This window comes from Scylla paramamosain, chromosome 28 (genome assembly GCF_035594125.1).
Source record: "Scylla paramamosain isolate STU-SP2022 chromosome 28, ASM3559412v1, whole genome shotgun sequence".
Lineage (NCBI taxonomy): Eukaryota > Metazoa > Arthropoda > Malacostraca > Decapoda > Portunidae > Scylla > Scylla paramamosain.
This window is the reverse complement of record NC_087178.1, coordinates 12,029,751-12,044,750: the sequence shown is the minus strand read 5'-3', so window position 1 is coordinate 12,044,750 and position 15,000 is coordinate 12,029,751. Positions and strand designations below refer to the sequence as shown.

Here is a 15,000-nt window from a genome sequence, read left to right as displayed (position 1 = left end):
GTAATATTCTGTCAACGATAGCCAGTCTTCGGGGAGTTATTGCGTCAGGGATAACTTTGCCTGTCGAATCATGGGTGCGGCATCTCCAAACGTGCACTTTTATGGCCGGATTCTCTGTTTTGGACGCTGTTAACGCCTCCTGTTATCGTCCTCTGTTGGGGTGCGGCCAGGGAGAGAGTGAGGCAGAGTGAGAGGGTGAGTGTGACGGAGAAGCGCAGGGAGTGGGGCGGTGAGAGAGTGACAGGATCCGGTAGTTTAAAGCTTCAGAAGTATCACAACACTGACCTCTTTCCTACTCCTCTCTCTCTCTCTCTCTCTCTCTCTCTCTCTCTCTCTCTCTCTCTCTCTCTCTCTCTCTCTCTCTCTCTCTCTCTCTCTCTCTCTCTCTCTCTCTGTACCTGCCTTGGACAGTAAGCAATTAGTTGTTCTAGTGGCGGTGTTCCTGAAATAGAAATACTGAAAAGCACACTCCATCTTTTAATAGCCAATTAGCGTGGCTTCCTGATGGGAGGTACGGTAGAGCACGCTTTCGTTTGTAAGCCAAGGGAAAGTAAGCGTCTTTCCTCCTCAGACCCTCACTAGCGCCAGGATTAGCTGTGTGCCGGGGAGTGCTGGTGAGCCGTGAGTAATGTTCACTCTTAGATACACGTGCAATGTAATGTATCTCCCTGTCATTATTTTTGTTTATTATTTATTATTATTTATTATGTTTATTATATTGATACTTGTTTTTGTCTTTTCCCTTCCTTCCTTCCTTCCTTCCTTCCTTCCTTCCTTCCTTCCTTCCTTCCTTCCTTCCTTCCTGCCTCCCTGAGTGCCTGCCTGCCTGCCTGCCGTCACCCTTATATTCCTGTTTTTTCATTTTATCCTTCCTTCTCTTTGCTATATATATATATATATATATATATATATATATATATATATATATATATATATATATATATATATATATATATATATATACTCTCTCTCTCTCTCTCTCTCTCTCTCTCTCTCTCTCTCTCTCTCTCTCTCTCTCTCTCTGTCTCTCTCTCTCTCTCTCTCTCTCTCTCGGGAGTTCGTTGATGAATTGCCATGTTCTCATGACTCTCTACCAGTATTTATTGGTGTTTCATCTTTTTCTATCCTGCATGAGTCTGCTCCCTGGAATTAGGTATGGTAGTTGTACGGTGATGAATAATATTTCAGTGCGATCTTTGCAGTGTGTTCCTATATCTATGAAAGCTTTCGTTACTGTGGAGTGTGGCTCGAATATTATTATTGTTTTTTTTAATATAAATATTTTCGTTATATTTGTCCAGCACATTTTTGTTTATGCGCTAAGAAAGAAAGTGACCATTTAAATCCCGAAGTTTAATTTCATTTGTTTAAATTAGAGAGCGAAATGAAGAAGGACTCCTTAACGTGTGGGAAGTGCCTGCCAACCTACTATGGAGGGCGTGCTGCGTAAATCATGATTGTATAGGAGCGTGATGTAACCTGTTCACACTGATACCACTTACTCGTACAGACAAGCCTTCAAGTACCTTGGTATTTCGTAGTAGTGGTTTAAATAATGTTTTGACTTGTTTAGATAATCATCATAGAGAGAGAGAGAGAGAGAGAGAGAGAGAGAGAGAGAGAGAGAGAGAGAGAGAGAGAGAGAGAGAGAGAGAGAGAGAGAGAGAGGACAGGTATGCAGGAAGGCAGACGGTCAAACAGACAGGCAGGGAGGCAAGCAAGTAATCAAGCTAGCAAGCAAGCAAGCAAGCAAGGAGACAGAAAGACTAACGGGCGGGGAAAGAGGTGGATGGACATACAAAAAAGAAAGAAAGAAAGCAGGCAGACAGACAGGGTGACAGGGAAATAGTCAGGCTAACTTGAAGAGGATAGGCAGGCAAAAAAGCAGGCAGACAGGCAGGCAGGCAAAAATAGAAGGCAAGGAAGTAGACAGATTGAAAGACAAATAGACAGAGGGACAGATGGATGTGCGGGCAGGCACAGACATGGACAAAGTAGTTTTAAATAGCGGCAGAAACTGGAATATTTCATTCCAATGAATATATTTGCACAATTTTTTTGTAAAGCACTTTAATAAATAGTTTACCGTGCCCTGCAGTGAGTACTTAACCAAAAGTCTAACTGAATTAGTCAGTGGGATATTAATACAGCATAAGGTTTGCACAATATAAACGTATGCCTCTTCCGTTACTCGTATATTCTTTCGTGATAACAATTACTGTAAGCGAAGAAAATGCAAACATAGTGACCTAACTATATTTTTCTCTCATGGCCTCGTATTTACGGTATGCCATATTTCGTGCACAATACGTAGTTGTCATTGATTTCCTAAAACTACTAAATATACCAGAAGACAGACCTACTGACCCATACTCGTAAATATTGTTCCACTCGTAATGTTACACCACACACACACACACACACACACACACACACACACACACACACACACACACACAACATTAATACAAATAGATGCGCTGCAACAAAGCAACAGTGATTGGGATGCTCATTCTTACAGAGCATTATAGTGAACATGTGAGGCAGAGATAAACAGACAGACGCAGACAGACAGATTGATTTAAAACACTTAGTAACATGTACTTGTTATAAGCAATTCTAAGTGACCATTACTTTCCCGTTCATTCCCATTCATTGAAGCATTTCAGTGTTGAGACGCAAAGGTAGTGTAAGTGTTGAGGCAGCGGTGGTAGTGGCCCCTTCACCTCGCAGCGAGGCAGGAAGGGGAGGCGAGGGACACCAGCAGTGACTGGCCTGAAGGCGCCTTGCGTCCCGCCTCCTCTGTGCGACCCTCTCCCTTGATTGCCTTCATGCATCAATCGCAGCATGACTTGTGCTCCTCCTCTTCAGTCTCACTTAACTACCACCTTCATATTCTAGACACCGCTGAATGTTGGCAAGCTTTACATTTATTATTTTTGCTTCTTTTTATTTTCTTATTTGATCTTGTTATATATGTAATGGTGTTTGTTCGTTTTATTTTGTTGCAGCTGTTGTGCATATTTAACATTCTCAGCGTTTGAAGTGTGTTCTGTTTTCAGTGTTGTTTTCCATGTATCCATGTGTTCTTGCTTGGAGGAATTTGACACGTATTATTTATGACATTTCGTGTTTTTGTTCAGTATTTATTCTTTCCTCTTTTGTTCATGTGTATGTTGTTAACTCATGCAGTAAATGATTTCTGGTGGTTCTGTTTATGATGCTTCATTTTTAGCTCTTTTTAGAATAGTGAAGCTGCATCACTTTTTTATGTGGATGTTTTGATATTTTCAGGAAAGGATGGCAGGTGGTGCCGCGGTGAACACTCCCAACACATGCAGGAGGAAAGTGAGTACCTGCTTCATTACATCATGTGCCCTCTATTTTGATCTCGCTGTTAAACTTTTTTTTTTTTATTCATGTCAACGGAAACCTGTCACTGTTGCCTGCCTTTCTCCTGTCAGCTTCCCACGAATCTGTGAAGGAAAGAAAGGATGTGCTTCCATGGTATCGTGTCAGTAGTGTTATCCATTGAAGGATTAGTTTAAACCTTTTTCCAATGCGTTGTTTTTGTCTCCCATTTTTCTGCCTTCCTAGGGTATATATGTGAAAGAAGACAGAATGTAAATTTAGTCTATAATGTTCATTGCAACATCTTACAGGGAAAAAAGTCCTTTGAGGATTAACCGAAAATCTTTTTTAAAACTATAATTTTTGTATTCCAGTCTTCGTGTGGTTATTTTAATGTATGCATAGAGAAAAGAAGGATACGAAATCATATGTTTTCTATAATGGTGTCATCTTTTTGTTATAAAAATTTACTTAGTGATTCAATTGAAACCTAACAATTAGCTGTCATTTTTGCGTTCGTTATATATATATATATATATATATATATATATATATATATATATATATATATATATATATATATATATATATATATATATATATATATATATATATATATATATATATATATATATATATATATATATATATATATATATATATATATATATATTGTATATACGAATATATGAGTGAAGAAAGGAAAGATGCAATTACAAAAAAAATCCACAATAACAGGAATATCTACTTGAGGACTTTTTAGGTAACAAATATCAGATCTAATTTATATGTCTATTTATCCTTTACTGTGTTTTACCGTTATGTTGATTAATAATATTTTGCATGTTAAGATAAAGTGTCCTTGGAAACTATTACTGTAACACATTTCATTTAGTGTGAAGTTGGTTTCCACGTAAAAAAAAAAAAAAAAAAACTTCTATGGAGATATTTTTATTTTCTTTGTTCAATTGGTACTGATATTATTTTTAATTCTGATTTCCCGGGAAGCGTTACCACCATGATATTTGTTACCACCACACTATTTGTCTCCCTTTTTTTAGAGGCTCGTCGTTGTTGATTTCTGAAAATATTAGTTTTCCTCACGTTTTTATTTTCCTTGTCAGCGAATGAAAAATAATTTACGATTTTCTTAATTATTTAGTAACGTATTTAATATCTTTGGAGGGATCATTCCCGTAGCGGAGCGAGGGGGCTCTATTTTTGTTACCGCACATCTGTACACCCCACCGCTCCCGCCTGGCCCTGGAGGGCACAACGATGATTTGGCCAGGAGCACCTTTTGATGTCCATCGTATATAAATTCTGGCATCTAGCCAAAAATATCTTCAATAACTTTGCTTCTTCATCTTTCCCTCCTTTATTTCAGCCAGATGGCACCACTGCTATCACATCTATTTCTAAAGCTGTTTCTAACTCTTCGCTCAAACCTTTGCTAAAGACTCTGCCTTGGACGATTCTGGGCTTGTTCCTCTCTCTCCTCTACCCTCTGACTACTTCATGCCACCTATTAAAATTCTTCGCAATGATGTTTTCCATGCCCTCTGGCCTAAACCCTCGGAAGGCTTATGGACCTGATGGGGTCCCTCCTATTGTTCTCCGAAACTGTGCCTCCGTGCTTGCACGTTGCCTAGTCAGACTATTTCAGCTCTGTCTGTCAACATCTACCTTTCCTTCTTGCTGGAAGTTCGTCTACATTCAACCTATTCCTAAAAAGGGTGACCGTTCTAATCCCTCAAACTACCGTCCTATTGCTTTAATTTCCTGCCTATCTAAAGTTTTTGAATCTATCCTCAACAGGAAGATTCTTAAACATCTATCACTTCACAACCTTCTATCTGATCGCCAGTACGGGTTCCGTCAAGGCCGCTCTACTGGTGATCTTCTGGCTTTCCTTACTGAGTCTTGGTCATCCTCTTTTAGAGATTTTGGTGAAACTTTTGCTGTTGCCTTGGACATATCAAAAGCTTTTGATAGAGTCTGGCACAAAGCTTTGATTTCCAAACTAGCCTCTTACGGTTTCTATCCTTCTCTCTGTAACTTCATCTCAAGTTTCCTTTCTTACTGTTCTGTTGCTGCTGTGGTAGACGGTCACAGTTCTTCTCCTAAATCTATTAACAGTGGTGTTCCTCAGGGTTCTGTCCTGTCACCCACTCTCCTTTTATTATTCATTAATGATCTTCTAAACCAAACTTCTTGTTCTATCCACTCCTACGCTGATTATACCACCCTGCACTTTTCCACGTCTTTTCATAGACGTCCAACCCTTCAGGAGGTAAACATATCACGCAGGGAAGCCACAGAACGCATGACTTCTGATCTTTCTAAAATTTCTGATTGGGGCAGAGCAAACTTGGTATTGTTCAATGCCTCAAAAACTCAATTCCTCCATCTATCAACTCGACACAACCTTCCAGACAACTATCCCCTCTTCTTCAATGACACTCAACTGTTCCCCTCTTCTACACTGAACATCCTCGGTCTGTCCTTTACTTATAATCTGAACTGGAAACTTCACATTTCATCTCTTGCTAAAACAGCTTCTATGAAGTTAGGTGTTCTGAGACGTCTCCGCCAGTTTTTCTCACCCCCGAGCTGCTAACTCTGTACAAGGCCCTTATCCGTCCATGTATGGAGTATGCTTCACATGTCTGGGGGGGTTCCACTCATACTGCTCTTCTAGACAGGGTGGAATCAAAAGCTTTTCGTCGCATCAACTCCTCTCCTCTAACTGACTGTCTTCAGCCTCTCTCTCACCGCCGCAATGTTGCATATCTAGCTGTCTTCTACCGCTATTTTCATGCTAACTGCTCTTCTGATCTTGCTAACTGCATGCCTCCCCTCCTTCCGCGGCCTCGCTGCACAAGACTTTCTTCTTTCTCTCACCCGTATTCTGTCCACCTCTCTAACGCAAGAGTTAACCAGTATTCTTAATCATTCATCCCTTCCTCTGGTAAACTCTGGAACTCTCTGCCTGCTTCTGTACTTCCACCTTCCTATGACTTGAATTCCCTCAAGAGGGAGGTTTCAAGACACTTATCCATCAATTTTTGACCACTGCTTTGACCCTTTTATGGGACTGACATTTCAGTGGGCATTTTTTTTTATCAGATTTTTGTTGTCCTTGGCCAGTGTCCTTCCTACATAAAAAAATAAAAAAAATAAATAAATAAAAAAAATAAAAATTTCGATTTCATTTTCGAAAACACTTCTTGGTAACTTTTGAAGGCGTATCTTTGTTATTTTATGTAATTTCTTCGTCAGACTCACCTTTTTTGTTATATTTAGCATATTTCGATTTATCGGCATGTGGGCGAAGGTTTCTGCCTCTCCTGGAAAACAGGAGAGGAGGAGGCGTCGCGTTATACGTTAGGGACACATTACAGTGTTATATTAACAGTAGAATTAAAACAGATAACAAAGCAGAGTCGATATGGGTAGATATTAAGGAAGGATCACAGTCAGTAGTACTGGGAGTAGTGTACAGACCACCGACCAGTACAAAGGAAATTAACACCTCACTGTGGCAGGAAATAAATAGAGCAGGCAGGTACAGTCAGGTATGTGTGGTAGGAGATTTTAATTTTAGGAATATCGACTGGAGTCTGATGGTGGGTAACAAGGAAGCAGAAGAATCTCTTAAGGTAATTCAGGATAATTTTTTAAAACAGGTAGTCGTAGAACCCACAAGTGGGAATAATATTCTAGATTTAATTCTTACTAACAGGGAGGAAGCAGTCACGCAGGTAGAGGCTGGAGGACAGCTAGGTAACAGTGACCATAGGGAAATTAGGTACAATTTAAAATGGGAAGAAACTTTTAGAAGCAAAAACACTAGTAAAATACTTGACTTTAGGAGAGCAGATTTTGAGGAATTAAAAAGTTACCTCCAAGGAGTTGACTGGCAACGGATGCAGGGTGAGGTCAGGTCCGGGACGGAGTTGAGAGAGATAAGGCAAGATGTGAGAGGTGAGGTGAGGTGAGGTGTGAGGGTGTAGGACAAGAGGAGGTAAGATGTGTTCGGAAGGGGCGGAGGTGAGAGGGAGGGGGAGATGGGTGTGAGTATGGTGGAATGTCAGGTCATGCTGAAATGAGAGAGGTGAGGTCGAGGCGAGTAGATGAGGGAGTAGAGAGGATGGTAGGGGCCGAGATGAGGGAATTAGGTGAAGTAAATGTAGATGAATTGTATAAATATTTCGTAGATAAAGTTCATACAGGTCAGTTAGCATATATCCCGTATAGGGCAATAAGATCACAGAAAAAATATCTTAAATGGATGACTGCTAGGTTAAAACATTATATAGGGTGGAAGAGAAGTATATATAAGACATTAAGGGCAGGTGAAGAAGTTTTAAGGTCACAATATAATGAATTAGTTAGAACAGTCAGGAAGTTAACGAGGAAAGCTAAGGGCAATTATGAATTAAGTGTAGCCAGTCATGTGAAGACGGACCCCAACGGATTTTATCAGGAATTAAGGACGAAGAATAAGGATACTATAGGTTCATTAAAGGCAGCAGATGGGGAGCTGGTTAGTTCTGGGGAGGAGATTAGTAAAATTCTGAATGAGTATGTTTTATCTGTCTTCACCCAGGAAAACATGCAGGACATGCCAGATAGTGAACAGATGTTTAGAGCAGATGAGAATGAGAAGCTGACAAATATTTCCATAAGTAGAGAGATAGTGGAACAGGAGATAGATAGGCTAAAAAAGTTCAAGACACCAGGACCAGATGAAATATATCTCAGAGTACTTAAGAAATGCAAAGAGGTTATTAGTGAGCCGTTAGTCTCTGTCTTTAGGAAATCACTTGAGTCAGGTGAGGTACCAGTAATGTGGAAGCAGGCTAATGTAGTACCCATCTTTAAGAAAGGAGATAAAACTTTAGCGTCCAACTATAGATCTGTCAGCTTAAATTCAGTTATAGGTGACATATTAGAGTTAATAATAGCTAGGAACATTAGGGAACATTTAGACAAACATAACTTGATAAGTTTTTACAGTAAAGTGTACGAGTCAGTAGATAATGGTGATAGTTATGATATCTTATATCTGGACTTTAGTAAAGCATTTGACAAGGTACCCCATGAAAGGCTCCTGAGAAAGGTTAGGGCACACAGGATAGATGAGAAGGTGTTAGGCTGGATAGGGTCATGGCTTAACGACAGGCGAGAGAGAATTGTAATAAACGGCTCGAAATCCGAGTGAGGTCATGTAATCTGTGGGATGCCACAGGGATCAGTATTAGAGCCATTATTATTTCTAATATCTATCAATGACTTGGATAGTGGAATTAATAGTGATGTTGGTAAATATGCGGATGACAAAGATAGATTAATTAGATCAGAAACGGATGCCTTCGCCTTGCAGGCAGATTTAGATAGGATGAATGAATGAACGGATAGATGGCAAATGGAATTTAATATCAATAAATGCAAAGTACGTAGCGTAGGTAGAGGAAACCCACACAGTAGGTACACATTAAACGAACAATCTCTGTTAGTTACAGGGTACGAGAAAGATTTAGGAGTTATAGTTAGCTCTGAACTCCGTCTAGGAAAACAATGCATAGAGGCCAGAAACAGGACAAATAGGGTACTAGGATTCATTTTTAGGAGTGTTAAAAGTAGAAGGCCGGAAGTAATATTAATGATATTCTTGGCGCTGGTCAGACCTCATCTAGACTACGTTGTCCAATTCTGGTCTCCACATTACAGGAAAGATATAGGTCTATTAGAATCAGTACAAAGGAAAATGACAGAAAGGATACAGGGGATGAGGAGTATTCCTTACGAGGCGAGATTGAAGTGATTAAATTTACATTCTTTAGAGAGACGTAAGTTAAGAGGGGACGTGATAGAAGTCTTTAAGTTCCCTTTCAATAGTCCAGGAGTCAAGCAATATCTTCATTCTTTCATCCCTTTCATTGGTAAACTCTGGAATTCTCTGCCTGTTTCTGTTTTTTCCCCTTCCTGTGACTAGTTGTTTTAAGAGTATTGAGGCACTTCCAGAAACATATTTAGTTTTTATATTGACTTTTAATTTTTTATCTTTTTTTTTTTTTTTTGTCTGTATGTATGGAAGCGGCAACTGAAAAGATTTTTTTTTGTTCCTCTGTTTGCCATTCGCCAAGAAGATATGAGAGCGTGAGTATAAATAATGGCTATATGCAAATGTAAGAATACCATTTTATACTGACTCTAAATTAAACATGTATTGCATTGTTTACTCCAGTTTACTCAAGTTGAACCGTCCGATATCTTTTGCATCTAAATGATTTTTGTGTTGAGCTATTTGAATTTTTATTTCCAAATGCAGCTCCATGTTTTTAAGAAGCACAGAGGGTTGGAGAAAGACAAATCTTTCCTGAGTCTTAATAGGTGAATGTTAATAACAGTAGTAGTAGCAATACTAGTAGTAGGAGTACTACTACTACTACTACTACTACTACTACTACTACTACTACTACTACTACTACTACTACTACTACTACTACTACTACTACTACTACTACTACTACTACTACTACTACTACTACTAGTAGTAGTAGTAGTAGTAGTAGTAGTAGTTGTTGTTGTTGTTGTTGTTGTTGTTTTTGTTGTTGTCGGTGTTGTTGTAGTAAAGAGCAGGATTATTATCTGGAGTGACACCAATTCAGTTTTTGTATAATTTGTATTTTCTTACTATTATTCCACACCTTGTCAATCCATGCAAGGAAAAAAAAGAAAAGCAAAAAAAGAAAACGTATATTAAAAAAGTGAGAGGCAAGACCAGCAAGTGAAACACGCCCTGCCTTCTCCATAGACTTGACGTGTTTACTGCCGCGCTTCCTGCCTGATAATTATACAGTCTTACGCTGGAGGCGCTTAATGTGGTGCATTTGTATGAAAGAATTTACTCTTTGCCATGAATCTCTCTCTCTCTCTCTCTCTCTCTCTCTCTCTCTCTCTCTCTCTCTCTCTCTCTCTCTCTCTCTCTCTCTCTCTCTCTCTCTCTCTCTCTCTCTCTCTCTCTCTCTCTCTCTCTCTCTCTCTCTCTCTCTCAGCTCGAATTATGATTTCACTGAGTGGTTTAAGAACATATTCACATGTTATTCATGAGCCATCACATCCAGCAGCAGGCAGGAGGAGGAGGAGGAGGAGGAGGAGGAGGAGGAGGAGGAGGAAAGAACACAAAGGAATACAAAGGAATGCAACGGAAGACCAAACCTTGAGTTACTGACGAGGCTGTTTGGATAATTATTCTACATTAACTATTATTGGGAGATACAGGATAGTACAGAAGGTTCCTCCTCACCAATCTCTCCAGCAGAAGCTGACAACATACAAGAATTGATACCACGTGGTATAGAAAAACCACTTGAGAGAATAGTGAGAGAAAGAGTTGTGGTCTGTCTACTTTTGTTTGTGAGGGAAAGTGTAACTGCATGATAGTTGTGTGATGTGGTGTGTGCGTAGCGCAGGTGAAGGCACAGTTTGGTTGTTGAGGGGTGGTGCAGCATCCTTGCGTTGCGCTTTCCAGGGAGGCGGCAGTCAATCAGGCCACAGCTTCGGTCACTGTGTTTGTGTACCTTCCCTTTAGGGGCTGCATACACAGGTTATCGCCTGCAACTTTGACCTTTAGTACTTAAAATCACAAAGTTGATCAATAACAGGAGAATGAGGACGAAGAAAATGAGGATTACAACATGTGATTACAACATGTGATTACATAGGATAACCAAAACAGAAAAACTCCCACAGGTCTTTACATATCGCTTTGGAATTAATTTAGATTAACTACCCTTTAGTAAAGTAAGCTAGAGCACAGTATGACTTCTGCCAAACCGACACGCCCTCGTGCTTGTGCTAGCGTGGGAAAACCATCGTGCAGTGTGGGAAAAACTGGCTGCGTTTAGATTGGAAAGAATGAAGTGAGATTCTATTATTATTCTTATGCAAAAAAAGGAGGAGGAGGAGGAGGAGGAGGAGGAGGAGGAGGAGGAGGGTAATAACAGTATTTGTAAAAGCATCCACTTCAAACACCCCTTTGTCTGTGCCTTTGGACCTACAAATTACCTCAGAATGTTACGTCATAATGAATAAGACAAGTGAAGAAGCTTGCTTTCTTTTGAATACCGTCTTTTCGGAAATGTTAATTTTTTTTATTTTGTGCAAAAGACAAAAAAAAAAAAAAATGTACAATTTTTAGTAGAGTGAAAAAAAATCTACAATTCACACTAAGGAGGAAGAACAGAAAAATTACGACCTATACCACCACCACCACCACCACCACCACCACTACTACTACTACTACTACTACTACTACTACTACTACTACTACTACTACTACTACCACTACCACCACACTTCACTCTCAACTTCTCCCATTTTCACGAATTCCTCTCTTCTCTTCCCTCGCTCCACCATCCTTCATCCTCTCTCCCTTACGTTCCATCCTTCCTTTCGCCGACATAATGCTTTTAACAGACGCCCCTCCTCTTCCTCCCCCTCCTCCTCCAGTCCCGTAGCATTAGCAGGGCCTTGTCTCCCCTTATAAGCAGGGATGCTTAGTGGAACATGTCGAAATAGCGTTGCCTAGCCGCCGCCGAGTATAGGAGTGTATTGAGGGTGCATTATCTCGGTACAGTGGCGGTGAGCGGGGAGATGGGTCGGTGAGTACGTTCAGGCGCAGATAGAGAAATGTGTTATTGGTCTGACGAATTGATTAATGATTAGGTATCTGGTTGAACAGGCAGATTTACAGATAGATGGCTGGATGGGTGAATGGTTAAATAGATCGACTTGCTGATAAATAGATTGATATATAGATGGACAGATGGATGGATAGATAGATTGATAGGTACATGAATAAATGAATTGCTATATAAGTAGATATAAATATATATATAGATGGGTAGATAGACAGTTCAGTAAATAGAAAATAGACTAGATAAATAGACAGACAGACAGATAGACAGGGATAATAGTACATAGGTGGGAAAATATGTTGATAAATCCCCGTTGATTGATAAGAAGGTGGAAGTATTAGATAGGGAGAGATATACAGATAAAACATCGACGAATGGGTAGGTAAGTGAAGAAACCCAGAATGGTTGAAGAGCAATATACATAAACAAATAAGAAGAAAGTGTAAGTGTAAGCGATGAATCAGATAAAGAGAGAAATTAGCTGTATATTGATGGACAGAACATATAGAAATGCAACTGTAAATCATGGTAAACAAACTAAGATAAAATAAAGGTATGTACTATGTTAGAAGGAAAGGACATTAGAGAGTCAGCCAGCACATCAGACATTCAGAAAACAGGACAAAGACACATAGACACACTGACTGATGGGTGCATATGCCAAATGAAATAGTAAACAAACATTCATATATAGAATCATTACAAATAGAAAAATATCAGAAACTTTGAGGCAGACAGACTGAATTTCGCATAACGAAAATATTTGTATGTTCATGTTTGGTAACTTACACACGAGCAATGGATAAAAAAAAGAGAGATTTTACAAATAAACCTAGAGAAACAAATGAAAGCAAAACATTATAAAACAAAAAAGACATAAAAAAATTAATCCTCCTGTGAATCACGTTGCAGACAGAGGCGCCCACACACACACACACACACACACACACACACACACACACACACACACACACACACACACACACACACACACACACACACACACACACACACACTTTCCTGTCGCCCAAAAAAGACACACAATTCTCCTGCTACTCTATGAATTACCTTACTAGAAATGAAAAATGCATAAATGTTATAAATTTTGTATATTGTTGTGTGGATCACCGGAATTGTGTTGAAACCATGGAGAGAGAGAGAGAGAGAGAGAGAGAGAGAGAGAGAGAGAGAGAGAGAGAGAGAGAGAGAGAGAGAGAGAGAGAGAGAGAGAGAGAGAGAGAGAGAGAGAGAGAGAGAGAGAGAGAGAGAGAGAGAGAGAGAGATTGGATGTCTTGCAGCACAATACACATGCATATATATTCTGCACACTTTTCTTCCTCTTTCTTCTTTCTTTCATGCGACATTTGGAAAAAGCAAATGTTGAGATATTGTGTGTGTGTGTGTGTGTGTGTGTGTGTGTGTGTGTGTGTGTGTGTGTTTATGTGTGTGTGTGTTTTTGTGTGAAATAATAGACAAACGGACAGACAAACAGATACATTACAATATACAAAACTGCACATAAGCTGGGGACAGAGACTCCCAACCAATCACGCACCCACCAACACAAGACAGACAGAAGGTCAAAGATATACTGATATACGTACTGACATACATTGTAGTGTGCATCTCGAATGAGTAACGCCGGGAGATGACAACGTCCGCCCTTTACTGCTCAGGGAAGCACAGGGACTGAGTGTGTTGCTGGCAGTTTGTTGGAGTTATAGGATTCCCGAAGGCTGACGAAGAGTTTTAAAAGTAAGAATGTATTGGAGAGAGAGAGAGAGAGAGAGAGAGAGAGAGAGAGAGAGAGAGAGAGAGAGAGAGAGAGAGAGAGAGAGAGAGAGAGAGAGAGCACAAACATAAAATCGGAGACTGAAAAAGAAAGTTTAAAGTAGAAAAAAAAAAACTTCACACGTATAGACAATTAAATGTATATACATGCTGACACACACACACACACACACACACACACACACACACACACACACACACACACACACACACACACACACACACACACACACACACACACACACACACACACACACACACATACAGACATTGAGAGTCATAGCACCACACAAAAAAGACATACAAAAATTTAAAAAAGCCATAAAATAACAGAAAGAAATGAAAAAAAAAGAAAACTTTGAAAGACATAAGCCGGAGTGAACAAGTGACATCAGGAAGAGATTGTAATGTAATATTAGTAGATGCCTGAAGTTACTCGGAGAATGACATCATACTTAAAGGAAAGTGATGAAAGAAAATAGCATGCTTAAACTTGGAAAAAAAAAACTGCGATAATGAACAAGGAAAATACGAGGAAATAAAGCACTAAAGTGGGAAAATGTGTAGCAGATTAAAAGAAAAAAAACATGAAATTAAGTGCTAAAAATGGGTGATGCCTACGTAGAGAGAGAGAGAGAGAGAGAGAGAGAGAGAGAGAGAGAGAGAGAGAGAGAGAGAGAGAGAGAGAGAATGTGTCTTTCCTGTCACCTCAGATAAAAATCTATATATTTTTTACATTTCATTGGCACTGAAGAACACAGACAATGAAAAAGTAAATATGACGGTTCTTTCTTTCAAATTTATTTCTTATGACATTTTATGAGACAAGACTGTACTTCGGTATCCTTATGTTACATTGTTATTTTGTCTTTTTATTTATTTATTTATTTTCTGCTTATTACTTATATCTAATACATATACTTTTTCTGTCCTTTGTTTTCTAACATTACTTTGTTATTTTATGCTGTTTCTTTATTGTATACATTGTTGCACGTGAGTATAAGAATTTTTTTTTTTTTTTTTTGTAAGAGGGAAAAAAGTCATTTCGGATTTTATCTGTGGAAAGAAAACGTGTGTGGGATTTTTCTGAGGAACGTTATTCGTGTGTTGAGAGAGGAAAGTTTTTAAAGTTCATTAAATGCTCTCTCTC

At 39.2% G+C, this 15,000-nt stretch overlaps 1 protein-coding gene across 1 annotated transcript in view; it reads left to right on the top strand.

Moving 5' to 3' along the window:
• The window catches only part of LOC135115126 (uncharacterized), a 127,378-nt gene that overhangs the window by 14,555 nt on the left and 97,823 nt on the right, over positions 1 to 15,000 (top strand). Inside the window, exon 2 of the mRNA XM_064031624.1 lies at positions 3,295 to 3,348. Coding sequence (XP_063887694.1) covers positions 3,295 to 3,348 — 54 coding nt within the window. The remainder of the gene's footprint in view (positions 1 to 3,294; positions 3,349 to 15,000) is intronic.